At 44.4% G+C, this 26,872-nt stretch overlaps 1 protein-coding gene across 1 annotated transcript in view; it reads left to right on the top strand.

Moving 5' to 3' along the window:
- The first annotated feature begins 4,110 nt into the window (after positions 1–4,110).
- The window catches only part of ERICH1 (glutamate rich 1), a 108,365-nt gene continuing 85,603 nt past the window's right edge, over positions 4,111–26,872 (top strand). The window contains exons 1-2 of the mRNA XM_059831768.1: positions 4,111–4,258; positions 25,517–25,708. Of these exons, the coding sequence (XP_059687751.1) occupies positions 4,111–4,258; positions 25,517–25,708 (340 nt within the window). The remainder of the gene's footprint in view (positions 4,259–25,516; positions 25,709–26,872) is intronic.

The raw sequence follows: 26,872 nt of genomic DNA on the forward strand, positions 1-26,872 counted from the left end.
TTTTAGATTCAGGTGGGATAATTTGGCCCGTATAATACTTTTCTAAGAACTGAAAGTCTCTCATAAATACAATCATAATTGATGAGCTAACACTAACTTTCTGCATTAGTGGTCCTCTTGTTCACCATGCATGGTTAGATAAACAAATTCACTGTAGCGATGAACTGAAGCAGCAAATAAGACTTGTTTTGTTCATGGAGTAGAACTGAAGCAGCTGGTTCTGTCTGACTGATGCAGTTTGAAAGGGCCCCCTGATGGTATACCTCAGAAAAAACAAGGGTTTATTTCAATGTTCTTTTTATTACCAAAACTACTCATAGGATTACCATAGCTATACGAGGAAATTGCTGTGACTATGCCTAATTGCAAACAGGAAAAAAAGTTCCTGCCAAAGGCAGGTGTAAAATAACATTTTACCACCTTTGTTAAGGCACACAAAAACCAGTCTAATAATTACTCCAGTGTCCATAATTTAGCTGGACGAAGCTCTCAATCAAGCTGAAATATAGTCATCCAGACTGCGTCTATGAATGTTTCCTATTAGAACATCCGCTGCCAGAAAAAACAGTTGTAACTGTGAAGTGGGAGCCTGACCGGGACGAGCAATGTTCAGGAACGCCTGCAGAGAGTACCCTCCGGGCGGGATGCTACCTGCTGTCCAGACGCAGTGGAAACTGTATACCCAGGCTTTCCTCAGGATCAGGTAGGACTGTCCTATTCAGGGTTGCATTTCTCCCATCGCATCTACCAACTAATATTAAAGTAGCTTCCTTCATATATTGGAATTCATTAGAATATAATTTTTACTTAGCCATAATGGACCTTGACATTTTTGTCTTGCTTTGGTAACTTTTTCTTTTAACAGCTCGGCATAGCCAATAATATCACCATTAATACTGGTGGGACTTTGCCCTACACAGATGTGAAATCCCGATCGCATTAAGTCATTAGGAATATTACCTCTGATTCAGCGAATCTTGGATTCGACTGTGAGGTTTTACACGTCATATAGACAAAACACACTCTCCTCAACACGTCTGTCAAAAGCAGTCTGTGTTTGCTGGTTGTTAAATGCTTGATTAAAGCGTTTCTGACTTTACTCTAAGTGTAACTTCGACTTGTACCAGAAATTTAAACTCATTTCAGAGGGACTAGAAATTCCAAAAAGTTAACAAAGAGGTATGCCCTACACTGCTCTAGTGCAAGCTAGATAGATATATGTGTAACTAAATGCAAATAGCGCTTTCCGGTACTAAAATGAAAAGCTAAAAATAATGTAAAGTAGAATCAACAAATTTATTTGGCAGTCCTAGTTTTTACTTTGTGTGTAACTGAACAACGGCATAATAAATGCATTCTTTAACTTAGGAATATTTTGTTGGATCACACAGGGTCTGACTACAGCACTCAGAATTACATCTCCAATGCATAACATTGTAATTCATAAAACTATTAAACATCATCTGAGTCCATTTTAACCACATACCAGACATGTTGAAAAGCATGCAAAAGGATGGGGGGGAACAACCTTTCAAATATAAATGATAAAATCTGGTTAGCACTGTAAAAATAGCTACACGCAGTAAAATTAAAACTTGCAATTCTGAAAGACAGTGCTTTGTGCAAACCATCTGGAAATGACTTGAAAGTGTAATTGCTATATTGCTGAAAGCACAGAAATATAAAATTTCTGCTCTTCCTATTTTACCTGTTTTCCAGATAAAACATGAAGACAGAAATGAAACTAATCACAGATGTGAAAGGCTGATACCTCAAATACCTTTGCATTATAAAATAGTATCATCCCGCGCTCTAGACCAGAGTCGCTTTTTAAAAGAAGTCCAGTACAACTAGTAATAGGCTCCCCTGTACTGTAGCTACAGTACAAAGCATTCAGCTACTAAGACCCCACACGAGATTTCTCAGTCATCTGCACTGGGATTCGCGCTCGGTCACATTCAGGTGACCCTTCCTCCGAGCAGAACACCCGCTTGCAGCCACCTACGACCTAAATGACTTGAGGTATTCAGTATGTCAAATTTTGCTAGGGCTCCGCTTGTGATGCTACGCCGAAGCACACAGAGGTATACACAAAACACTCCAGCACTGAGAAGGGCACTTGAGTTTCACAGCCTTGTTCTTGGGCTCACACCACCCGGAGCGATCGGAGCACTCGCTCTCGTTCTGAGTGCTTTAATTTGGAAGAGATTCAAATATCACCTGTTCCCAAGACACCTTCAGCCGGTGTAAGCCTGTGCCGTAAGGAAGCACAATCGGAAACGAACAACAAAAGGTTCGTCCCTGCAGACTAGAAACCCTCGGAAGTTCCAGGGAAGTTGAGGCCGAAGCACTTGGTCATGCGCTTACCGCCGAACGCCACGCTGTGCGGCACCGGCCCCGCCGTCAGAACTGGGGCGCCAGCAGGGTAAGAATTAGGTTACGACGGCGACAGAAAGCGGGGCCGTAACAGAAAGCCCCTTCGGCACCTTCCGCCGGCGGGAGGGCTCCCCTCCCCCGGACCGACCCGCACCGGCCCCACCGCACCGCACCGCACCGCACCGGCCCGGGCCGCCCGCCTCGCAGCCGCACCGCGGTGGCGGCCGCCGGGCGGTCTGCCGGCTCCGCTCCGGGAGGCGAGTTTCGGGGAGGCGAGACGGGCCGGAGCGCGCTGCGGTTTTAGTACCGCGCTGGTTAAGTATTCTGTTTCCCCGGCAGACGGTGTTTCAGAGAACGGCGGAGGCGCTCGGCCAAGCCGGCTGCAAACACCACCCTCCCCGCGGGGAGAGCCACCCCATCGCCCCCGCGACCGGGGGCAGCGCGGCAGATGCGTCCGGTCCCCCGGCGCCCGCCTCCGCGCGCCGGCTGCGCGCCCGCGGACTTCTCCATCTGCGCCGAGCCCCGCGCGCCCGCGGCGGGGCAGCTGCGCGGAGCCGCCGCGGGTAACGCGCGGGACGCACCCGCCGCCCGCCCCTCCTGAATGCCGGGCTGCGGCCCCACAGCCCTTCGGGGCCGGACCGCCCCTCCGGGGGGCTGTGAGAGGCCGGGGGGGGCAGCGCGGCCCCTCCGACGTACCCGCGCCCTCCGCGGCACGGCGCGGCGACCGGGAAGGGAAAGAGGGGCAGCGGCGCGGGCGGCGGCGCGGCTGCAGCCCCGGCTCCCCCTACCCCTCCTCGCGGGGCAGCCCCGAGGGTCACGCGCTCCCAAAATTTAAATCGCCGCCGGTACTGCGGCTCCGCGCGCAGCATCCCCCGCCCCGCCGCTCCCTCCGGCCAAAGCGGCCGCACGGACAGTCCGTCCGTGCCCTGCCCCCGCCGTCTCTCCCCGCGCTCCGCCGCCGGTGCCAGCCCGCAGCCGCCCCGCGCCGGCACAGCGCACTCCGCCGCGCAACCGTCCTGCCCGGGCTGTGCCGAGGCGAGACCTCCGCCACGGCGAGACCCCGCCACGGCCAGCGCGGCGCCGGGACGCGCGGACGATGGGGGAGGACACCGCTACCGACGGCGCGGCTGGCGCGCCCTCGCCCCGCTGCCTGGGCACCTGTCCCCGACGGCGGCCGTCCCCGCACGCAGCGGCCGGACCCGCGGCACCGGCACCCCCGTTCCCTCCGCTGCCTGGGCGGGGGCATCCCGCGAGTGGCGCGGCGCGCCCGCCGCCCCGACGGCGGCCCCCTCCTTCCCTCCCTCCCTCCCTCCCTCCCTACCTTTTTCAGCGCTGACATTCTAGTGCATTATTAACGCGGCGGGTGCGGGCTGCGCGCGGGGCTGCCGGTCAGGTGAAGGAGACGCCCGGCCGGGAGCGGGAGCGGGAGCAGCGGCGTGCGCCCAGCATCACCCCGGCGCGACTCACCCCGCCGGGGCGCCGCCGCCGCCGCCCGCTCCCCGCGCACCGCCGGGGCCGCCCGCCGCGCGCCGCCCCCCCCGTCCCCGCGCGCACCCCCGCCCTCGCTCCCGCGCGCGCGGCGGCGGCGCCCGCCGGCGCTACACAGCCGCGCTCCCCCTGCCGGAGCCCGCGGGTACCGCAACGGCTACGGCGCGAGGGCGGGCGGGCGAGCGGGGCGGGGCCGCGGGGCTCCCAGCCGGCGGCGCGGGCACGCCCCCAACCCCGCCTCCGCCAATGGCGCGCCTCCAGTTCCGTGACGGACAGGCGCGGCGGCGAGCAGGAAGAAAGGCGAGCGCGGAGCTGCTGGCTCTGCGGGGTAGGTCGGGCTCTTTGGAGGGGGCCGTCCGTGTGCCTGGGGTCATGGCCCTGAGCAGGAGGGAAGGTAAGGCAAGGCAAGGCAAGGCCAGGCCAGGCCAGGCCAGGCCGTGCCGGGCGAGGGGCGTCACTGCTGCCGTGCCAGCTCCTTGGGGCTGGGGACAGAGGGAGCCGGGGAGGGGCGGCGGTTAACGGCCCCAGGCGCGGCCGCCCTCAGCTGAGGCGCGTTTCCGTCCCGGCGTACCGTGCTGCCGTGGTTCCTCGCGGCCGCGCCGCGGGACTCGCGTGTCCCTCTCCTCGGCGCCCTTCCCCGCGGGTGAGGGTGGTGGAAAGCCCGGGGTGTGCGGGGAGGGGAGCCCGGCAGCGGGGGAGGCGGGCGGCCTGTCCTGTACCCCGCTGGCTCGGAGGCGCCGGGGAGAGTTCCTGCTGCTGCCCATTCCTACCGGGGGGTGGGAGGAGTAAATAAAATTAGTTCTTTAATAACAAAGTATTTTAAGATGAACACCCTTTTCCTCAGTACACACGTGTATGTGTACTCACTGTCAGTGACCGTGTAGCTTGGCTTATTTAAAGTGTGTTAGCACAGTTCTGAAATAACCATGGCACTGTGCTTGCAAAAAAAAAAAAAAGCAGCCTTCCTCTATCCAGGTATGATTTCAGTCCATTTGGTTTGCCTTTACATTTTATAAGACACGGCCTTGCGCAGGACAAATGTGATAATAAAATACTGGTGTTCTTTAAGTGATAGCTCATTCTCAAGGGGGGTTGAGGAGGGCTGAGCTGTAAGAGAGCTGAATGCTTACCTACTGTGGTGACTTTGTGGCTGGCTCTTGAGTTTTCAAACAGTTCCAGCATCCTACAACTCGAATCCTTCCTGCGAGGATAGCAATGAGAGAGTGAGACTGCACAGCAAGGGACAGTGTTTAAGCTATTGGCTGGCTGACTGCAACTAGTGATAGTTTAGAAGAAAGAATAAAACCAGAGTAGTATTACCTGTGTTTTAGATGCAGCTTCATTTCGAGAAATAGAAAAGGCTGATGGAGTAACTGTTTTGGTTCTAGTGTGACTTCCTTTGAAAGGTAGAGAATTACAGATTGATGTTTTGTGGGAGAAAGTTAAAGAGTTGGGAAAAGTGAGTTTATTCACTTGTAAATAAACATGTGACTCTAGAGCTGAGGGTGGGGGAAGCAAATTCCAAAGCACTCCAACTGTTGAAAACCAAATGTCAAATAAAAAACCCCTTGTTTATGTAGGGTAGAAGAGAAAGCAAAAATGATCATGCTGAGTGACTGTCTTTACTGTGTAAAGTTAGAAATCACTTGTGTTTTCTTTGGGCACTCTAAGGAGTGATGACTTAAGATTGGGAAGAAAATACAGCAATGAATACAAGGATGACAGGATGCCACGTGGTCACTCAGGATGAAATAACAAAATTGGAAGAATTTACATCCTCATCTGATCAGCCTCTGCAGCTGATAGCATATATGGAAACTGTTGACTTTCTATTGTGTAAAACTATATATATTTGAAAAAAAGACAGGTGTCTCGGAAAAGAGCTGAAAAAGAAGGTATAGATGCTTCTCTTCAAGGTTGTTTTTGCTCCTCTGTATAGGAGTAGATTGAAGATGCTGAGGATAGATTTTTGTCTGCATTACAAGTGAACACTGAAGTTTTTTATTTTGTATTGAACTGGCCCATAGTACAGAATAAATGGGATGGTAAACAGCTTGTACATCATGTGTCTTATTGTCAGTGAAGAGAATCTAAATAGCTGAAGGACAGTAAGCCAGCATTGCAGGTAAGTGAAATGCATTTCACTTTGCCAGGAAAGGGTTGAGCAGGTGTAACTGAGGAAGTGCAAAGTTTTTTGAGTTTTGTGGGGCTTTTTGTTTTTCAGTTGCGCATGTACCAATGATTCCTAACAGGGCTAGAGGTACTAGCAATTGTCAATGTATGTATTACTGACAGGATGATATCCTCTCTGGGACAGCTGAATTCATAATTCATAGCTGTTAAACATCATCAATTGCATCTTTAAAGCTGTAGTCATTCTGGAAAGTTTGTGCGACTCCAATGTAACACTATCGTAAAGGGTTATAGAGTGGCATTCCAGCTCCTAAAGGGTGGACTTAAAATACTGGTGTAGGTGTAGTATACATAATCAACTTTAACTGCTAATAAGTGATATGAAAGTTAGTATGCCATACAAAGGATTATCTAGTGGTACTAAAGGAGACTTCGTATTTGAGAGATTAAACTGAAAATCAAATGCGGCCAGTTGATAGTCATCAGTAATGACAGTAACAAAAGGTTTTAAACAGTGAGAGTATTGCATTGAGGAATGCTATTTTCATTTCTTTGTGATGAGTCAAATGACTTGGGCTTGGGACAGGAAGCTCATACTTTTAATAGGGATTGAAATGAGATTGCAGTTCCTTAGTTTTAGGGTCTTGTTGGTTTGTTGGGTTTCTGTTTTTTTTTTAAATGGCTGTATCAGATATTAAACAACTTCATTCTTGCAGAAAAAGATACCGTTTTTTTCCTCTTTCTAACTGTTTAAGAACAGCCTTGCTTCTTACAGATCTTGATTTATTTTTTGGGGGTTTGTTTTTTAAACTCAATGTAATTTTTGGAAAACACTTTGAGGCTTTTTCTGGGAAAGAAAAAGGATAAACCCCATTTTTTTAGGGTGGATGTCTTTTCTTTCATCAATACATATTTATCAGTAAGGGAAATATTAATTAGAAATGGAGTTTTATGCCTATTGCTATTTTCTTCTTGCTCCCCTTTCACCCCCAAGCAATTAACAATGCATGTTGCTTTTAATGACCAAAGATTTATTACAGCTTACTAAGATCTAAACTTTACTTGGATTGTAGTTGAATAAATCACAAATATCTGGGTTTTGTGATTAAAAGTAGAAGTTGCACTTGAGTAAGTGTAACTGACTCTGCCATTAAAACCTTTTATGGGGGGAAAAAACAAAACCTTAGGGCTTTTTTTGTTGCTGACTTCAACCTTGTGCCTGGATGAGAAATGTAGCCAAGGAGAAAGGCCATCATGGTAATGAAAGAACAGGCAGAAATGATGAATCCAGTGGCTTTGTATTTAGAAAGTCTGTGAGGGTACATCATGCTCACAGTTAGCTGAATATGTAGAGCCTGACATAATGTGGTCTTTGGTGTTCCATGTTTTGTATGGGTGGTTTGTTTCTTTTTTTTGGGGGGGGTTGGTTTTGTGTTGGTTTCTTTTTAGAAATTATACTTTGGAGCAATTCTTAGCTACTTTGCAGTGAGATGGGATTGTCCACAAGAGATAGATAGTACTCTGTTTAAACATACTAGGTTATTTTTTTTTGGAACAGGTGTGTATGTACTTGTGTTATTTAGTAAAAGGGGTAAGTGGGGGAGGAGGTGATGTGTGCCATCTTGGTATGTTGGTTTGGGGTTATTTTACTTTTTTAAACAATGAATGTGCTAGTTTTGAGCTTGTTATCAATAGATTTCTGGAACCTATGGGCTATCTCAGAGCAATCCATAAAAAGTTAAGATTGTGTTGTGGTTTAACCCCAGCCTGCAAGCGGGATGGGGGGGAGAATTGCGAGGGTAAAAGTGAGAAAACTCGTGCGTTGAGATAAAGACAGTTTAATAGGTAAAGCAAAAGCTGCGCACGCAAGGAAAGCAAAATAGGCAAAAAGCAAAATTTGCTGCTTCCCATTGGCAGGCAGGTGTTCATCCATCTCCAGGAAAGCAGGGCCTTGTCACGCATAACGCTTACTTGGGAAGACAAATGCCATAACTCCAGATGTTCCTTCCTTCTTCCCCCAGCTTCTATTGCTGAGCACGGTGTCATATGGTATGGGATAACCCTTTGGTCAGTCGGGGTCAGCCATCCCAGCCTTGTCCCTTCCCAACTCCTTGTGCACCCCCAGCCTACACACTGGTGGTGTGGGGTGAGAAACAGAAAAGGCCTTGGTTCTGTGTAAGCACTGCTCAGCAGTAACGAAAACATCCCTGTGTTATCAACACTGTTTCCAGCACAAATCCAAAACATAGCCCCATGCTATGAAAAAAATTAACTCTATCCCAGCCAAAACCAGCACTGATAGTTATTTCCAATAGGCGATATGTAGTTTCTTATGTTTTCAGTTGTCTTTAGTCCAAAAGGTTGAAAACTGTTCTCTATAAGTTTGCATTTCTATTAAGGGCTGTCTAATGGCTTAAATTAAAACACCCTGGATGACTAGAAAGAAAAGAAAAATTCTCTCTCATTGAAACTTACAGTACTTTGTAATGATGCGATATTTGGTATAATATTGATTTCTGTTATAGGTATATGTGGGGATGCCTGCAAAAATTGCTGGATATTATGTTAACAATGAAATATTCAAGCCACAGGAAAGGCTGATATATTTACTTCCTAAAGAAGGCTATGTAGACATTCAATTGTATTTATATTTTATATAATATGAACTTATGAAGATTCCTTTTAAATGAAACTTAAATTATGCACAGTCTTGTTGAACTTTTTCCTGTGCTCAGTGATATTACCCCTGCCAGTTTCAGGGTTTGTTTTGTAAATACTATTATATTGAGCTTCATTTTACTTTCATGTGAGCAGAGGGAGCAAGCTGTCTCTTTAAAAATTCCAGATTTCTTTTCTCTTCAGTAAACTGAACTCTGAATGATGTTTTTTTACTGTTTTCAGCTGTTCTTATGGCAGTGCTTTAGGCCATTACAGTACTATTTGTCTGTTTTCCATGTTACCCCGAGCATCTACTGTAACATTTAACTTTAGCCCACATGTGTGGTATAGTTTGATGTTCACTTCAAGCCATATGCTGTTTGCATCAGGTTAAGAGATCTTCAGGTTGAAGTAAGGTTTAAACTTTCGGAAATGTAGGAAGTTTACACGTGTGCTAGCAGGTGACTGGTCTTGGTGACTAGTGATGTTATAAGTGCACAGCCTTTTTTTTTTTTCCTTACCCCCAAAAAAATCTATCTCAGAATCACTAAGGTTGGAAAAGACCTGTAAGATCATCAAGTCCAACCCTCAACTAACACCACCATGCCCATTAAACCATGTCCCACAATGCCACATCCACACGTTCCTTGAATACCTCCAGGGATGGTGACTCCACCACTTCCCTGGGCAGCTTATTCCAGTGTCTCACCACTCTCTCAGTGAAGAAATTTTTCCTAACATCCAGCCTAAACCTCCCCTGGTACAACTTGAGGCCATTTCCTCTTGTCCTGTCACTAGTCACTTGGGAGAAGAGACCAACACCCACCTCTCTGCAACCCCCTTTCAGGTAATTGTAGAGAGCGATAAGGTCTCCCCTCGGCCTCCTCTTCTCCAGACTGAACAACCCCAGTTCCCTCAGCCGCTCCTCATAAGACTTGTGCTCCAGACCCCTCACCAGCTTTGCTGCCCTTCTCAGGACAGGCTCCAGCACCTCAATGTCTTTCTTGTAGTGAGGGGCCCAAAACTGAACAGAGTATTCGAGGTGCGGCCTCACCAGCACCGAGTACAGGGGCACGATCACCTCCCTACTCCTGCTGGCCACACCATTTCTGATACAGGCCAGGATGCCATTGGCCACCTGGGCACACTGCTGGCTCATATTCAGCTGGTTGTCAATCAACACCCCCAGGTCCTTTTCCACCAGGCAGCTTTCCAGCCACTCATCCCCAGTCCTGTAGCGTTGCCTGGGGTTGTTGTGACCCAAGTGCAGGACCCGGCACTTGGCCTTGTTGAACCTCATCCAATTGGCCTGGGCCCATCGATCCAGCCTGTCCAGATCCCTCTGCAGAGCCTTCCTACCTTTGAGCAGATTAACACTCCCTCCCAACTTGGTGTCGTCTGCAAACTTGCTGAGGGAGCACTCAATCCCCTCATCCAGATCATCGATAAATATATTAAACAAGACTGGCCCCAAAACTGAGCCCTGGGGGACTCCGTTTGTGACCAGCTGCCAACTGGATTTCTCTCCATTCACCACGACTCTCTGGGCTCGGCCGTCCAGACAGTTTGTTACCCAGTGAAGAGTGCACCTGTCTAAGCCATGAGCCACCAGCTTCTCCAGGAGAATACTGTGGGAGACAGTGTCGAAGGCTTTACTAAAGTCCAGGTAGACAACATCCACAGCCTTCCCCTCGTCCACTAGGCGGGTCACCTGGTCATAGAAGGAGATCAGGTTGGTCAAGCAGGACCTGCCCTTCATGAACCCGTGCTGGCTGGGCCTGATCCCTTGGTTGTCCTGCACATGCCCTGTGAGTGCCCTCAAGATGAGCCTCTCCATAACCTTCCCCGGCACCGAGGTCAGGCTGACAGGCCTGTAGTTCCCCGGATCCTCCTTCCGACCCTTCTTGTAGATGGGCGTCACAGTGGCAAGCCTCCAGTCGCCTGAGACCTCCCCTGTGAACCAGGACTGTTGATAAATGATGGAGAGTGGCTTGGCAAGCTCCTCTGCCAGCTCCCTCAGCACCCTTGGGTGGATGCCATCAGGCCCCATAGACTTGTGAGTGTCCAGATGGCATAGCAGGTCATTAACTGCTTCCTCCTGGATCGTGGGGAGTTTATTTTGCTCTCCATCCTTGTCTTCCAGCTCAGGGAGCTGAATACACTGAGGATATCTGGTGTGGCTATTAAAGACTGAGGCAAAGAAGGCATTAAGTACCTCAGCCTTTTCCTCATCCTTGGTGACAATGTTCCCGCCCGCATCCAGTAAAGGATGGAGATTCTGCTTGGCTCTCTTTTTCTTGTTAATGTATTTATAGAAGCATTTTCTGTTATACCTTACGACCGTGACCAGAATGACTCTAGCTGGGCTTTTGCCTTTCCAATTGCCTCTCTGCATGACCTAACAAGTTCCTTGTACTCTTCTTCACTTGCCTGCCCCTTCTTCCAAAGGTGATAAACTCTCCTTTTTATCCTGAGTCCCGGCAAAAGCTCCCCGTTCAGCCAGGCTGGTCGTCTTCCCAGCCAGGTCGTCTTATGGCACATGGGGACTGCCTGCTCCTGCGCCTTTAAGATTTCCTTCTTGAAGAAGGCCCAACCTTCCTGGATCCCTTTGCCCTCCAGGACTGTCTCCCAAGGGACCCTCTCGACCAGTATCCTGAACAGTCCGAATTCTGCCCTCCGGAAGTCCTTTGTAGTGGTTTTGATGACCCCCCTCCTTACTTGGCCAAGAATTGGGAATTCTATCATTTCATTGTCGCTAAGCCCAAGACGGCCTCCAACCTTCATTTCTCCCACCAGACCCTCTCTGTTTGTAATCAGCAGGTCAAGCAGGGCACCTCCCCTGGCAGGCTCCCTTACCAGCTGCATCAGGAACATACTCCAGGAACCTCCGGGACTGTTTCCTCTCGGCTGTGTTATATTTCCAGCAGTCGTCCAGTAAGTTGAAGTCCCCCACAAGAACAAGGGCTTGCGACTGTGAGACTTCTGCCAGTCGCTTGTAGAACTCTTCGTCGGCTTCTTTGTCGTGGTTGGGTGGTCTATAACAGACACCCAGCAGGATATCTGCCTTGTTAGCTTTCCCCCTCATCCTTACCCATAAGCATTCAACCCTGTCATCACAATCATTGAGCTCTGTACAATCAAAACACTCCCTAACATACAGAGCTGCCCTACCGCCTCTCCTTCCTTGCCTGTTCCTCCTGAAGAGCTTATAGCCCTCCATCGCAGCACTCCAGTCCCACCATGTTTCTGTGATGGCGACTACGTCATACTGTCCTGCTGCACAATGGCTTCTAGCTCCTTCTGTTTTGCTTGCTCTCTCAGAAGAGAGAGGAAAAAAAAGAGTCTCTTACAGCTAGTGTTTACAGTTGGCCCAACTTTGACTAGCCAGAATTATTACTCTTACTAATAATAATATTCAGCAAAGTTGAGCTTCTTTAGTAAGGGTGGGTGAGATATCTTTAGATGTTTTGAGGGAGGTCTCTTTGATTGTGCCAGGTGAGATCAAGATAATGGTGCAGTATGAGAAACGTGTTGTGAAAAATGGATAGCGTGCAGAAATTGAAATGGTGAAGATGCTCTGTTTTCCCAGGACTATAGTAGGGAGTACACATCTTACAAGGTTTCACTACAAGGCAGACAGGGTTCTTAAGAACAGCTGGAACAAAATCCTGATGTTCTCATTGTGTTCGTTATGTAGCTTCTTATCATCTATGTCATGTCAAGTTTATTAGATGTCTAGGAGCTTGTGGCTGCAATTAAGATGACCTCCTGAGAGATCCCTAAAGCCTTTGCTGAGAGAGGATGGCACGATCTATTAGTCAGATTCTTATTGAACTACACAGTCATGCAGCATTTGCTGACAGATGTAACACCAGTCTTACTGATTTGAAACTGCAGTGTGACACAGAGATGGTGCTTGGTGAAGCTGAATCATTTTTGTCTAAGCTAAGAAGAGAAAACAAATGTCCCCTTTTTGTAGCGAATAACTCACTGTTTTATATCTGCAGTTGCTATGAACTGTGTTGGCTTGGATGCACACAGGTCAATCTTTGAGTGGTAAATCACTCTTCCATTGTGACTCACTCCTTAGTTTAGGTATATACATAAATGTGGTGTATGTAGTCACTGTATTCTTTTCTTTTTGTTCCTTTCTACCCTGTTGACATGTGCTATATACTTAAATAAGTTGCTCTTGTTCAAAAGTTGCCTCAAAGGTAGGAGAATGGTATCTTAGAGTTTTGGATAACAAAGTGGTTTTCCATATATTAGAAAAACTAATGCTAGGTGAAAAGATAAATGGAGCCATGTTTTATGGACTACTATATTAGAGCATAAACCTACAGGTTTTTTACACTATGCAGTTCCTGAACTGTAATAAAGAACAAGACAGGAGTAAAATCTAGGCAATTAGCATCTGATTTTGATGTCTAATGGGTTGTAGAACACTAATAGATGCTGTTTCAGTGAAAGTAATGTCAAGAGGTCTTGATACGAACCTCAATATCATGAAGCTGGTATTATACACTAGATTTAAATTGGCAGCATCTTGTGCAGCTCTCTGATGTTTTGGTCAACAACCATACTGAGACGCAGACAACTGATACCTAGTAGTTCATGCACAGAATTCATGTGATCTGGAATACAAGTAAATCCTTCTGTTATTTGATTCCCAAACAGCACGTGTGGGTTCTCCTTTTTCCCACTAAATATCTAGTAATAGCTTTAGTAGTTAAGAGTAAACCAATCTATGTTATACGGAATGTCAATGAGATCAATTGTAAAACTAGGAGAGGGGACCATTCCCACCTTACGGGTAGACAATCTGTCAAAAACTGTACAAATTTTTCCCTTTCAGCTGTCACTCAAGTTTTATGAGGCTAGTAGAACTAAAAGATTGTGTAAGGAGCTAGTCAAGTTAAAAATGATCAGTTTGTGATATCAGCATTTCACCATAGTGTTCCTACTCAGTCTTAATTCTAGAGTTTTGTAGTTCCAAAAAAACCAAAACCAAGCAACCCATCCTTCTTGACATCTGCTGACCCAGATGATAATAGCTCGGAAGGGAAATGGGGCAAACAGCCTTTATTCGAAAGAAAGTGTTTTCTTTGCGAAGGCAGATAGTTAAAAGTAAGGTATATGAGGCTGAGAGACTGTGCCCTCCAGACCAAAAAGACTCTTCTGCAGAATCAAGGTTTCTAACCTGTAGGGAGATCTTCACAGGAAACAAATTACTGTGTAATACAGGATTCCTTAATATAGTAAGGAAAGGCAGAAAAAGGATGAAGGCAAAAAAACCTCGGACTTTCAAATGTGAGTAACAAACATAGTGTGTGTGATGTTTTTTATGTCAAAGGCGATTAAGCACTGGAAAATACTTAATGTGAACTATTTAGTTCCTTCACTTCTTGAAGGGCCTCCAGAGTCTTTTGAAATACATTCAAAGTATTCAGACACAAGTTGTCCATCTCAGTGTGGGTAGGTATGTAAAAACTACTTCCAGTCATTCAGACAAGACAGCCTAGTGCTTTTTCTGGCCTTAAGGTTCAAGTGAATTCCACCATGAAATTTGAAGCTGAAAAATTACTTGGTATCTTCCTCAGGAAAGAATTTCGGAGAATAACAGTGCTGTTCAGAAACATGGACTACAAATTTATAGATAGATGCAGTTAAGTCTGAAGTATGAAAACTGAAGGTGTTGTAGATGATCTGCAGAATGGTGTCCTCTTTGACCAAACACAAGATCTTGGAAGATGTTAGCTTCTGTGTTTGTCTACGAGTGCCTCTTTCAAGACATAGTAAGCTTCAGCCTGAATTTTCTGCAGCAGATCTTTCAGTCCTTACCATTATCCTGTTTTGTCCTTCAGCTGCTCGTATAAGAGCCTGTTACCATAGCTTCATCTGCAGGATGAGGACTGCTTGCAGATTGTGAACACAAAACAAAAAAATTGGAGGCTTCCCATTCTTATGTACATAAACCTATACTTCGACCACAGCTAGAGTTCTGCATATTTCACACTTTCTTCCCCTTTGGAAAGATCAATTTTGTTATTCTCACGACAGTGCTTTGCTTTGGTTTGCACACACTCTATCTATGGTGGAATGGAAGTATGTCACTCTTTGCAAAGCTGACCTCGCTGGTAGGAGGGAAAATTACATTTTCCTTTTTTTCCTCCTGACTTGAACAAGAGCATCCCTTCTTAAATATAACATACACCCTTATGATGACCTGAACCATCAGGCTATACAGGCTGTAATTGCATGTCACTGCATTCTTTTTCTCATATCGCTGTGCAGCTTGAACAATTTTGGAAATGGGAAAATCATATAGAAATGAGGAGGAGTGGGAAAATGTTTCTCTGTTCAGCTGCCACGGAATGTTTTGTTCTAGTTAATTCCTCCCTTTCCTTTTTGTTTGATTTTAATCTGTTGATAGTTGCTGAACTGGTATCCCAAGTCTGGGAATCTTCTCTTGCAGCTGAGTAATCTCTACTCAGAGATTTTTGAAGCTAGTATTTAAATGGCTAGTCATTGCCTTTGGGCCTAGAACATGTGTGTGCACATGCACACACACACCCTCTCTTGAATTAATCCAAGCCTCTTTTCTCTGCCACTTCTAGCAATGGTTCTGGGGTCTTCAAGCTTTCAGCTGTGTTCTTTTTGGTTTGGCTGGAGGGGTTGATGATTGGAGGTTTTGCTTTTGTCTGGAAGCAATGTGTGTGCAGCTTTTCTTGTATTGTGAAATTCAGGTCAAGATTAATAAATTTAATTATCCTTAGAGGTCCTGTGTATTGAATTCCATTGACTATAATGGGGGCTTGTACTCAGGACACCGAGTGGCTGGTCAGCAGAATTGGTGTCTTGTATACAGTAGGTCTCTGGAGGGGTGTCTAATGTGTAAACAGAGTATGATGCCTTGCATGTGTCTACTGTTAGGCATCATAACTGCAAAGTGAATTTTGCCCCTAGTGTCTGAAATATAAACTAGGTGCCTTTGTCTTTTTGAGACTTGGGGAGCCATGACCCAAGAATCACTGTGTGTTAGGCCAAACAAACACAGAGTGAAGACCTTTATTCACAAGTTTGGCCAGTTGAACAACTCCTTCAGAAAGAATCCAGACCTAAAATATGAAACTCCATCCTGTATGGTTAAAGAGCAAGTAAGCTTTGTGGGGAATGGTTTAAGGGAATGGATAGTAGCTGCTAGCCAGAAGTTAAAGTTATCGTCAGTCTTCCACCTGCTAGCTGGTATGAATGGCAGTCTTGCTAACATTTTCTGTGTGGAGGAGTCTCTTAAAATTAAAATGCTTTTACACTCTGTTGCTTTGGGTCCTAATGAAATCCAGGTATCTCTTTTTCAAGAGCAACCCTTTTTCAAGTGGTCCCCTAGAGCATCTCTGGTCAAGAGTTGACTGTCCAGCCATTGTTAGGGAAGAGATTATCCAGGCAATGGGGTTGTTATACCCAACTAGGCAAGGCCCTAAGCAATCTGTTCTAGTTGATCCTACTCTGAGCATTAGGATTAGACTAGATGATGTCCGGAGGTACCTTCCAACCTTAACGGTTCTGTGATTTTTATAACCGTTCTGTAAAGCAGCTGTCCTGTTGTGGCCTTCGAGGGAGATGTGATACTTGCATAATAAAAGACTTCAAGAATCTAAATACTTTTGAATATCAGAGAGTAATTCTGCACTAATAGAGATGAACTGAACATTTTAATGAAGCCTTGTCCATATGTTCTGCATGTAGATTATCATTCTGTCTGCTCTTTCCATTTTCTTCTGTTCTGCTGTAATATCTTTTCTTCTGCTTTAGCAGAAATAGCATGTTAACACATCTTACACATGGGCTGGTTTCAGACGAAACTCCTGACTCTTCCCTTTTTGGAAAACTCTTCTGTTTGTAGGAGAGAGGCACCAAGTAGGGCAAGTTGCAAGCTTCACAGAGTTTTAATGTGTTCAGCGCTCTTGATGCCACTTATTTTATTCTTGCTGCCCAAGTTGCATTTGAGTAGGCAGAAGGCAACCAATTGAGAAACATGGTGGGGGTGCTTACGGTATGTATGGCAAGTAGCCAAAAGAATGTGGCAAGCATTCTCCACAGAAATGTTTGAGGAAACTGTCACCTCCTACACTCAGCTGGACAGTAATACTTCTGATGTTGTTCAAAACTTTATTTGTTCAGTTATTCAGCATGCTTTTGTTACAGTCTTTAGTCTTAACTGAGTTTTAGGTCATGCTGTCAACCCCAGGAGAACCTTTATAAATCTGCAGTGCTGTTCTAGTGTTGGCACGTGTCTGTTTGTGGGTAGTCTGCTTATGTACATAAGAAACTTAAAGTGGTGTCGATCTCATACATAGATGCCAAACAATGCATTTATTTGAAGGAGGCTTTTTACTCTTCTCACGAAATTGTGGTAGAAAGATCCTGGATGTTCACAATTTTTTATCACTAGCCAGCATGTGTTCTGCACTCTATTTCTTGGAGTTATACTTTGCTTTGTTTATGTTATGACTAGAGACCTGGTGCTTTTTCAGTTTTCTGGTGTATTTGTACTTCACTATTTCTACACATGAGTTGTCCAGAATTAGCCATGGAACTAGTCTGATACCTGTTGCAACTTGTTCTCATTTCTGAAAATACTGGCTCCTTTTCATCACTGAGGAATTGCTGGAAAGATAGGTCTTCTGGTGTTGCTTCAACTTACTGCACAGTAGGAACATTGAGTGCTTTCAATTACAGGCTGGGTATTTTGATAGTGTAGCCTGTTTTCAGCTAGAAAGTGAATTTATTTAACTTCTGAAATCTAAATAGAAACCTTACTCAGAAGACAAGACTGGAGTATGTAAGCTTTTCACATTTGTATGTCTATTAGAATTGAAGTTTTCTACTGAAAAATTCCAGACAGTTGGACTAGATGATTGTTGTAGGTCCCTTCCAGCTGCAAAATTCTATTCTAACTGCAGAAGTACACCAACTGTTCTCTTCATCTTGTGTTTACAGCTCTCTACATCTCAGACACAAGACCACAGTGGTTTCTTGAAGCTATAGAAGTACACAGAAGCCCCGTTCTTTACTTTAAAATGGCATAGGCTCTTAATAATGCTGTGAGTGAAGTTCATGTGTTTAATTATATTTCGAATGAAAGTAGAGTGGCTCTACAAATTAAAAAGCCAACAGTGGAAGATTTTAAACTGTGTTATTTGCTACTACTGTAAGCCAAATTACACTTCCTTTTCTTTAAGTGGAAAACTTGATGTCAGTGGGATTTCTGTGAGGAAGCTGAGCCAAATCTCATCCTAATGCCCTAAATGAGTTGTGTATATACATTTTAATGTACTGCCCTTAAATGTGACTGTGCTTTAGGTACTACTGAAGTAGTGAGCAAAGTTCAGGATCTTGGTTACTGCGCTAAGATTTATGTGGTTTTTATCTGTTTAAAAAAGCAACAGCCATGCAGTGGGTATAACTAGTAGCTTATTCTTTCTTTATGAATGTTTGTCTTGTACACCATTAGTGTACCTAATGAAAGCCAACTTATCTGGTATTGTTTAACACGTCATGACTCCTTTTTGCTAGCTTTAACTTTTCCACCGTTGTGTCAGGAAAACTTCTTTTCCACCGTTGTGTCAGGAAAACTTCTTTTCCACCGTTGTGTCAGGAAAACTTCTTTTCCACCGTTGTGTCAGGAAAACTTCTTTTCCACCGTTGTGTCAGGAAAACTTCTTTTCCACCGTTGTGTCAGGAAAACTTCTTTTCCACCGTTGTGTCAGGAAAACTTCTTTTCCACCGTTGTGTCAGGAAAACTTCTTTTCCACCGTTGTGTCAGGAAAACTTCTTTTCCACCGTTGTGTCAGGAAAACTTCTTTTCCACCGTTGTGTCAGGAAAACTTCTTTTCCACCGTTGTGTCAGGAAAACTTCTTTTCCACCGTTGTGTCAGGAAAACTTCTTTTCCACCGTTGTGTCAGGAAAACTTCTTTTCCACCGTTGTGTCAGGAAAACTTCTTTTCCACCGTTGTGTCAGGAAAACTTCTTTTCCACCGTTGTGTCAGGAAAACTTCTTTTCCACCGTTGTGTCAGGAAAACTTCTTTTCCACCGTTGTGTCAGGAAAACTTCTTTTCCACCGTTGTGTCAGGAAAACTTCTTTTCCACCGTTGTGTCAGGAAAACTTCTTTTCCACCGTTGTGTCAGGAAAACTTCTTTTCCACCGTTGTGTCAGGAAAACTTCTTTTCCACCGTTGTGTCAGGAAAACTTCTTTTCCACCGTTGTGTCAGGAAAACTTCTTTTCCACCGTTGTGTCAGGAAAACTTCTTTTCCACCGTTGTGTCAGGAAAACTTCTTTTCCACCGTTGTGTCAGGAAAACTTCTTTTCCACCGTTGTGTCAGGAAAACTTCTTTTCCACCGTTGTGTCAGGAAAACTTCTTTTCCACCGTTGTGTCAGGAAAACTTCTTTTCCACCGTTGTGTCAGGAAAACTTCTTTTCCACCGTTGTGTCAGGAAAACTTCTTTTCCACCGTTGTGTCAGGAAAACTTCTTTTCCACCGTTGTGTCAGGAAAACTTCTTTTCCACCGTTGTGTCAGGAAAACTTCTTTTCCACCGTTGTGTCAGGAAAACTTCTTTTCCACCGTTGTGTCAGGAAAACTTCTTTTCCACCGTTGTGTCAGGAAAACTTCTTTTCCACCGTTGTGTCAGGAAAACTTCTTTTCCACCGTTGTGTCAGGAAAACTTCTTTTCCACCGTTGTGTCAGGAAAACTTCTTTTCCACCGTTGTGTCAGGAAAACTTCTTTTCCACCGTTGTGTCAGGAAAACTTCTTTTCCACCGTTGTGTCAGGAAAACTTCTTTTCCACCGTTGTGTCAGGAAAACTTCTTTTCCACCGTTGTGTCAGGAAAACTTCTTTTCCACCGTTGTGTCAGGAAAACTTCTTTTCCACCGTTGTGTCAGGAAAACTTCTTTTCCACCGTTGTGTCAGGAAAACTTCTTTTCCACCGTTGTGTCAGGAAAACTTCTTTTCCACCGTTGTGTCAGGAAAACTTCTTTTCCACCGTTGTGTCAGGAAAACTTCTTTTCCACCGTTGTGTCAGGAAAACTTCTTTTCCACCGTTGTGTCAGGAAAACTTCTTTTCCACCGTTGTGTCAGGAAAACTTCTTTTCCACCGTTGTGTCAGGAAAACTTCTTTTCCACCGTTGTGTCAGGAAAACTTCTTTTCCACCGTTGTGTCAGGAAAACTTCTTTTCCACCGTTGTGTCAGGAAAACTTCTTTTCCACCGTTGTGTCAGGAAAACTTCTTTTCCACCGTTGTGTCAGGAAAACTTCTTTTCCACCGTTGTGTCAGGAAAACTTCTTTTCCACCGTTGTGTCAGGAAAACTTCTTTTCCACCGTTGTGTCAGGAAAACTTCTTTTCCACCGTTGTGTCAGGAAAACTTCTTTTCCACCGTTGTGTCAGGAAAACTTCTTTTCCACCGTTGTGTCAGGAAAACTTCTTTTCCACCGTTGTGTCAGGAAAACTTCTTTTCCACCGTTGTGTCAGGAAAACTTCTTTTCCACCGTTGTGTCAGGAAAACTTCTTTTCCACCGTTGTGTCAGGAAAACTTCTTTTCCACCGTTGTGTCAGGAAAACTTCTTTTCCACCGTTGTGTCAGGAAAACTTCTTTTCCACCGTTGTGTCAGGAAAACTTCTTTTCCACCGTTGTGTCAGGAAAACTTCTTTTCCACCGTTGTGTCAGGAAAACTTCTTTTCCACCGTTGTGTCAGGAAAACTTCTTTTCCACCGTTGTGTCAGGAAAACTTCTTTTCCACCGTTGTGTCAGGAAAACTTCTTTTCCACCGTTGTGTCAGGAAAACTTCTTTTCCACCGTTGTGTCAGGAAAACTTCTTTTCCACCGTTGTGTCAGGAAAACTTCTTTTCCACCGTTGTGTCAGGAAAACTTTTCTTTCCCTGATGACCTTTGTAATAACTAAGTTAAATTTTGTCTACTTCCTTTTAACAAATAAAAGGATCACATACATCTGATCTCTGGCTTAGTTTGCATACATGTCAGTAACCAAATGTAGGGAACCCTATCTATGAAGAAAATAGTATTAAAAGCAGTCTTCAGTGCAGCTTGTTCTAGTCTTTTCTGTTTCTACTAACGTATAGCTATGGGGAAATTTTTCTTCATGTTGCAGAATACATTCCCTATAGAAGTTTGAAAGCATCCTTAGTCTTCAGTACGTTGGGAATAATGAGCTATCAATTATACCTCAGAGAAATAGAGCCATGATAAGCTACTGTGGTAGTTTTTAAAGACTTGACGTGGATTGAGTGAACTAAAGTCTTCCTTTCATTAATTCTTGCCTGGTCCATGCCCTATAAAACTTCTTGGATTACTACGTGCTCTCCCAGATTTTGTAGGGAAGTAAGGACAGTTGAAAGCAATGCAAAGGTAATGCTAACAAACATTCTGTGTTGCTTTCAGCTGCATCCACATCACTGCCATTCCTGGCCCCTAAACCTCTTGGCTTATCTGCTTTCCTCTCTCACTTCCAGTTTCTCATCTGTTAGTTCCGGAGACTGCTTTGTTCTAAGAGGCGAGATATATTTGCAGTAGTCTGTGCAACAAGGCCTCCCTTTTTTATCTTGTAATTGGCTTCTTATTGCAGTTCACATTTCTTTCCTGTGCGATTACAGGCTCAGTTCCAGACATAATTCCCCTCGAACTATTCTTTCTCTTCCAGACTGGAATACCAGGTTTTGTAATATGTGAATACAACTTTCAAGAATGTCCTCAAAAACATACCCAGTAGAACGTATTAAATTCACTCCCTTGTACATTGTGCATTAATGCTGTATGTAAATCTGGCAACTTTCGTCGGTTCTGACTCCAAATAGTGTATCCCTCATCTTTCTGTAGTCTCCTTTGTCTTTTCTTGAGGTCTTTTCAAAAACACGTCTCAAAATTGTATATGCTTGTTTAGAGACATCAGTCTGCTACAAAAAGTGTTCCCAGATTGGCCTATTGAAAGACCACATGAATCTGTACAGATCCTCCATCAGTTATGTTGACTGGAGAACAACAGCAACAAATAACCGTATGTAGTTGGCTATGCTATAGGTATAGTTAGAGCAAGTCTTATTCCGTTTTGGAACTCTGATAGGTTAGATATGTCTCTGGTAGTAGATACTTTCCCTTGAATTTTCTTTATTGCTAATCTCCTGTTAAGAGGTAGTTATTTTTAAGGGTTTGAGCAGTTCTTACCAGATGGACTGATCTCTGATGCCGCACAGTGCCAAAGACGTCACATTAAGGAGAGTTTTGAATAGGGGAGAAAAGCTGCTCTGTAGCACCAGGCAAGACCAACCTCCTGGGGTTAAGCCAATAAGCCAATGCTCATGGATATCACAGGATTTTTTTATTTTTTTTTTTTTTTTTTAAGGAACTGCAGCAATAAAACCCTGAGGAAAGAGTATCCTCTGTCATCTGAAAAATGTTTTGGTAGCTCAGCTCTGAGACTCTTAACTGCAAAGCAGAGTGCTTCTTTTGGAGTGTGTAAAGCTAGTGAGTATGGTGGGATAGATACTCCTCAGAGCCTAATTTCCTTGTTCATTGATATGCAGAACAAACCTGTTCAAAAAGTTTTGGGCTGCAGGGAGGGGTTTTTTTTCGGGGTAGAATATACTTAGGATTCCAAATAGCTAAGTCTAAATCAGTTTTTTCAGCTGCTCTCTAGTGATACCACCCTTTTCATTCTCCTGAGGAAGGTGTACTGCTGGGTTACATTGCTTCCTGCTGTCTTCAGGAGGCTTGAAATACATCTAGTTTCAAACAGGGACCTAGTTATGCCTAGGTGTCACTGCTGCTCATTGCCGTTCTCTTGTGGTTATTAGGACTTACTAGTCGTCTTAAGAGATGACTTTGCAGTGGTGAGATGCACTGACACAGGTGTGAAAACTTTGCAGGCAATAAAGAACTCCCCCAGTCTGCACCCAGCTGCTGCTTCCTGTGTCTGCTGAAAACTCCAGCCTCTAAGATTGGATGCTGCTTTTATGTTGGCAGCTAAACCATATCTTTGAAGTAAATCTATTGCTGCTACTGATCTAGATACTTCTTTCTAAGCAAGACATATTTTTGTGAAAGAATATTTTCCTCAGTATTCACACCCTCCCAAGGCAGACATTGTTTCAGCTTGCTTTCTCAAGCGTAGGTATTAGAGATGGGGAGAGCCCCATGTGATTGAGAATGAATGAATGTATCAAAACTGGTCTTGTATTGCTTTCTGATGCTAATGTGCGTATGAGTATAGTCCCTATATTTTAAAAAGGAAAGAAAAAGAGTGAAGTCATTTTTTTTGTGGGGGTAACTGAACAGATGACTGGAGAAATCAGATTTCAAGATGGGGAGCATAAAATCCACCGTAACTACGAGGAGGCTGGCTTTCCTCAGCAGATTTGGAGAAAATGTATTTCCATTTAGAGTCATCAGTAGCTCAATGATCATTTGCTTTGGAAGAATAGCTTCCTCAATATGAGTACTTGAATGTTAGTTTTGTGTACTGTTTTTGGCTGTGCTAGAGTTAATTTTCTTCGTATCAGCTCCTGTGGTGCTATGTTTTTTGGATTTGTGGTGAAAACAGTTTAGATAACAAACCAGTGTCTTGGTTATTGCTGAGCAGTGCTTGCACAGCACTGAGGCCTTCTCCTTCCTCACCAGTGAGTAGGCTGGGGGTGCACAAGGAGTTGGGAGGGGACACAGCCGGGACAGCTGACCCCAACTGACCAAAGGGATATCCCACGCCATATGACGTAGTGCTCAGCAATAAAACTAGGGGGAAGGAGGAGGAAGGGGGGACATTCGGAGTGATGGCGATTGTCTTCCCAAGTCACCGTTACATGTGATGGAGCCCTGCTGTCCTGGAGATGGCTGAACACCTGCCTGCTGATGGGAGGCAGTGAACGAATTCCTTATTTTGCTTTGCATGTGTGTGCAGCTTTTGCTTTACCTATTAAACTGTCTTTAGCTCAACCCACGAGTTTTCTGACTTTTACCCTTCCTATTCTTTTTCCCATCCCACTGGGGGGCAGTGAGCAAGCAGCTGTGTGGTGCTTAGCTGCCTACTATGGTTAAACCATGACATTTAGTAACAGCTTTACTGGAGATCATTAAAATGCAGCAGTGTTAGTAGCAGTACTCGGGGAAAGGATCCAGGATAAACCTTTTAGATAACTTGCTTTAGAGTCAGAGATCTGCAAAGGGCAGTTAACTTTGTCTTATTACACTGCTTATTTCTGTCTACTTTCTCTAGTTCTCCTCTGAGAAGAGTAATTGTGGATTTTGTCTTTCTAGCTGTAGAATATCCTGGCAAGGGAACCTTATGAAAAGAAAATACACAGTCTCTTGTTGATGTCTGTCTTTCTGGGAACGGTAGTCTTAAACCTATAACTTACAAAATAGATTGTGCTTACTTGATGGGGACATGGCTTGCAGCTTGTCACAGGTTTTTTCATGTCACTGAATGATGGATAAGCGTAGAAAAAGTAAAATTCGGGCTTCATAAGCAAAGCTTTCTGCACAAGTATCTCTTCAGGCTTACATCTTGTCATAGGTCTTTCATAAGGTCACCTATTATTCCAGAGACTGGGGACAAGCAAAGAGTAAGTGATCATGTATAAACTAGTAAGAGCTCAAAAAAAGTCTTAACAAGACATTGTCGCCCATAGTTAGTCATTTACATGACAGTTGAAGCATATCACCAAGGTACATGTGGAGATTAACTTAGTCTGTCAAGGACTGGTGGTTCAAGGATTTCCCACCTTGATGAAGGTGATTTTTTTCAGTTGTGAAGGAAAGTAATTTTTTGAAGAGTAAATGTATTTATTGATGGTAGAACGTGATGTTCCTTCTGTTAAGCTGCGGTAGAAGCCATTCTTCTTATAAAAACATAGGTCCTTTTCTCTTGGAAGAAATATTTTGTTAGGAATTTGCACCACGTTGCTTGTATAATGTCCATACACTGTATATTAAATTTAAAACTGGAGTTTAGATAACATGTTTTTCTCCAAATCTCTTTTCCCTCCTCCCCCAATCTGTAATATCTGCTTGACTGTGTAGAATTCATGAAACTGGGGATGTTGTTTTGCAATAGAGAAAAAAATTCTTAGTATTGCTTTATATTTTTGTATAATATGTAATTACAAGTAATTAAAATATGCATGCATCCATATAAAGATGATAGTTTTGTTGATGAGTAGCTTATCTGCATATACTCCTTTTCTTCAATCAAATGGTGCTTGCATTTGAGTAACTAGTAGCAGATTGCCGGTGTCGTCAGAAAGGGGCCCATAAGAGGAAGAGGCGTATAAGGATACTGCTAATTCTGTAGAAATAATTGGGTTACCATGTGTTTCTGCTGCTGTGTACTTCAAGTTTTTCTATGTGATTAAATAGTTGTAGCTTACTGATTTTAATGAGTGATTCAATTGCGGTGCCTCTGTGCCAGAAGAGACCTGCATTTTGAGCAGCCTTATAAGACTTGTGTAGGAAGATGCTTGTTTTAAAAGAAATTTTAAAAATTAATATGTGTTTGGTCTGTAGATGTACTGTACTAATTTATTGCCAAAATGTAGTCAAATAGAAGACTTTAAATGTAACCTTGCTCGTGAACTCTGGGGTTTAAAAGCTGCTTTTCTGACTCAAGTTTAGGACTTTTACATATTATTTTCAGCTTTACCTGTGAGAGGGTAGGGACTACTGAAGACAGACTTGGATGGAATATGAGGGAAACTATCTTGTATCAATTAGTTGTTGTTTGTTTAAAGTCCTAAAATACCTTTAAAACACTGCATTTCTCTCAGTTTAAAAAAGTTTTCTTACCCCACAGTGTTCATAGGGAAAGTACTGAAACGACTCTATGCTGAAACTACATCTTCTCTTTCACATACTTCAAGTAGAGAAGAGGAGGTGGTTCTCGGAGATTTGGGCTCAAAATCTGAAGAAAAGAATTTGGATAATGTTCAGACTTCATCAGCAGATGCTAGCACATCCTCTGATACACCCTGCAAATCATTTCAAGGTGAGACTGCATAGTCCTTTTTCTGATAATATGCTTTTAAATATAGTTACTTTACTTGAGAACAGTATAGTATCTAATTTTTTCATCTATTGATACCAACAGGCAAATATGAGTACAAGAACTAGTGGTACTTAATACTGAGAACACTTGAGGCCAGTGCATAAGTCCTGTGAAAGCCAAGAAATAGTCTTAGTGTATATGCATGAATGCAGCATTTAGCAGTACTAATATGAAAATTCAGTGTAAGCTATAACTGTCTTTGGGGTAGTGTCTGTTGAACAGTGAGAAAACTACTTATGCTGCTACAACGCTGCTCAGCTATTAGACATACACCCAGAGATCAGTGGGAATACATGATCCAACTCTTCCTCCTGCCCTCATGTTGCAACAGAAACCCCATGGGGAGTTCTCTAGGGGAGATGCTCAGTTAGACCTGTTACAGACAAACACGGAGTAACTGATTGTGGATATGGTCCAGGGCAGGAGACTAAAGTCCTGAAAGAAGTGAGGAAAATGAGTAGCATGATTAGAACCCTGTACTACAGAAGAACAGATGTTTGTCTTGTTCAGGGATCTGCTTGTTAGGATCAAATGGAAGACCGGTTTGAATTGCAAAGGAGCTCTGGAGAGCTGCTTGATCTTCAAGAATAACCTTCTCAAAGCACAAGAATGGCTCATTTTGACATGCAGAAAACTGAGCAAGCGTGGCAGGATGCCTGACTGAGCTCAGATGTGTCAGGGAGCAGCAAGGGGAAGGTGAGGAAAGGCTAGCTGTGACAAGGCAGGCATAGGAGCTGTGTCATCACTGTGGAAGCAGTCCCACAGTACCTGAAAAAGGAGAGCAGAGCATGTCCGGTGACAGTAACCAGGTTCAGTCAACAGTCCAGTGACACCAGGCAAGTCAATAGTGACAAGGCAGGTCTGAGGTCAAGCCGGTATGTAAAGCTTGCGAGTCAAGGTGTGCATCAGCTGGGGTATGTGCCCACGCAAAAGCATGGCTGCAGTCTAGCTCAGGCTGGGAGCTGCGCACAGGCCTCAGCTTAAAAGCAGCTCCTGAGTGATGTGAGGGGAGGCCCTGCTGAGGTGGCTTCTTACAGGTCTTTCATAAGCAGTTCTTTCTTCATGACAGTCTGGATCAACAGCTGCGTGATATTGGAGAGCTGC

This window comes from Gavia stellata, chromosome 2, assembly GCF_030936135.1.
Source record: "Gavia stellata isolate bGavSte3 chromosome 2, bGavSte3.hap2, whole genome shotgun sequence".
NCBI classification, from domain to species: Eukaryota; Metazoa; Chordata; class Aves; order Gaviiformes; family Gaviidae; genus Gavia; species Gavia stellata.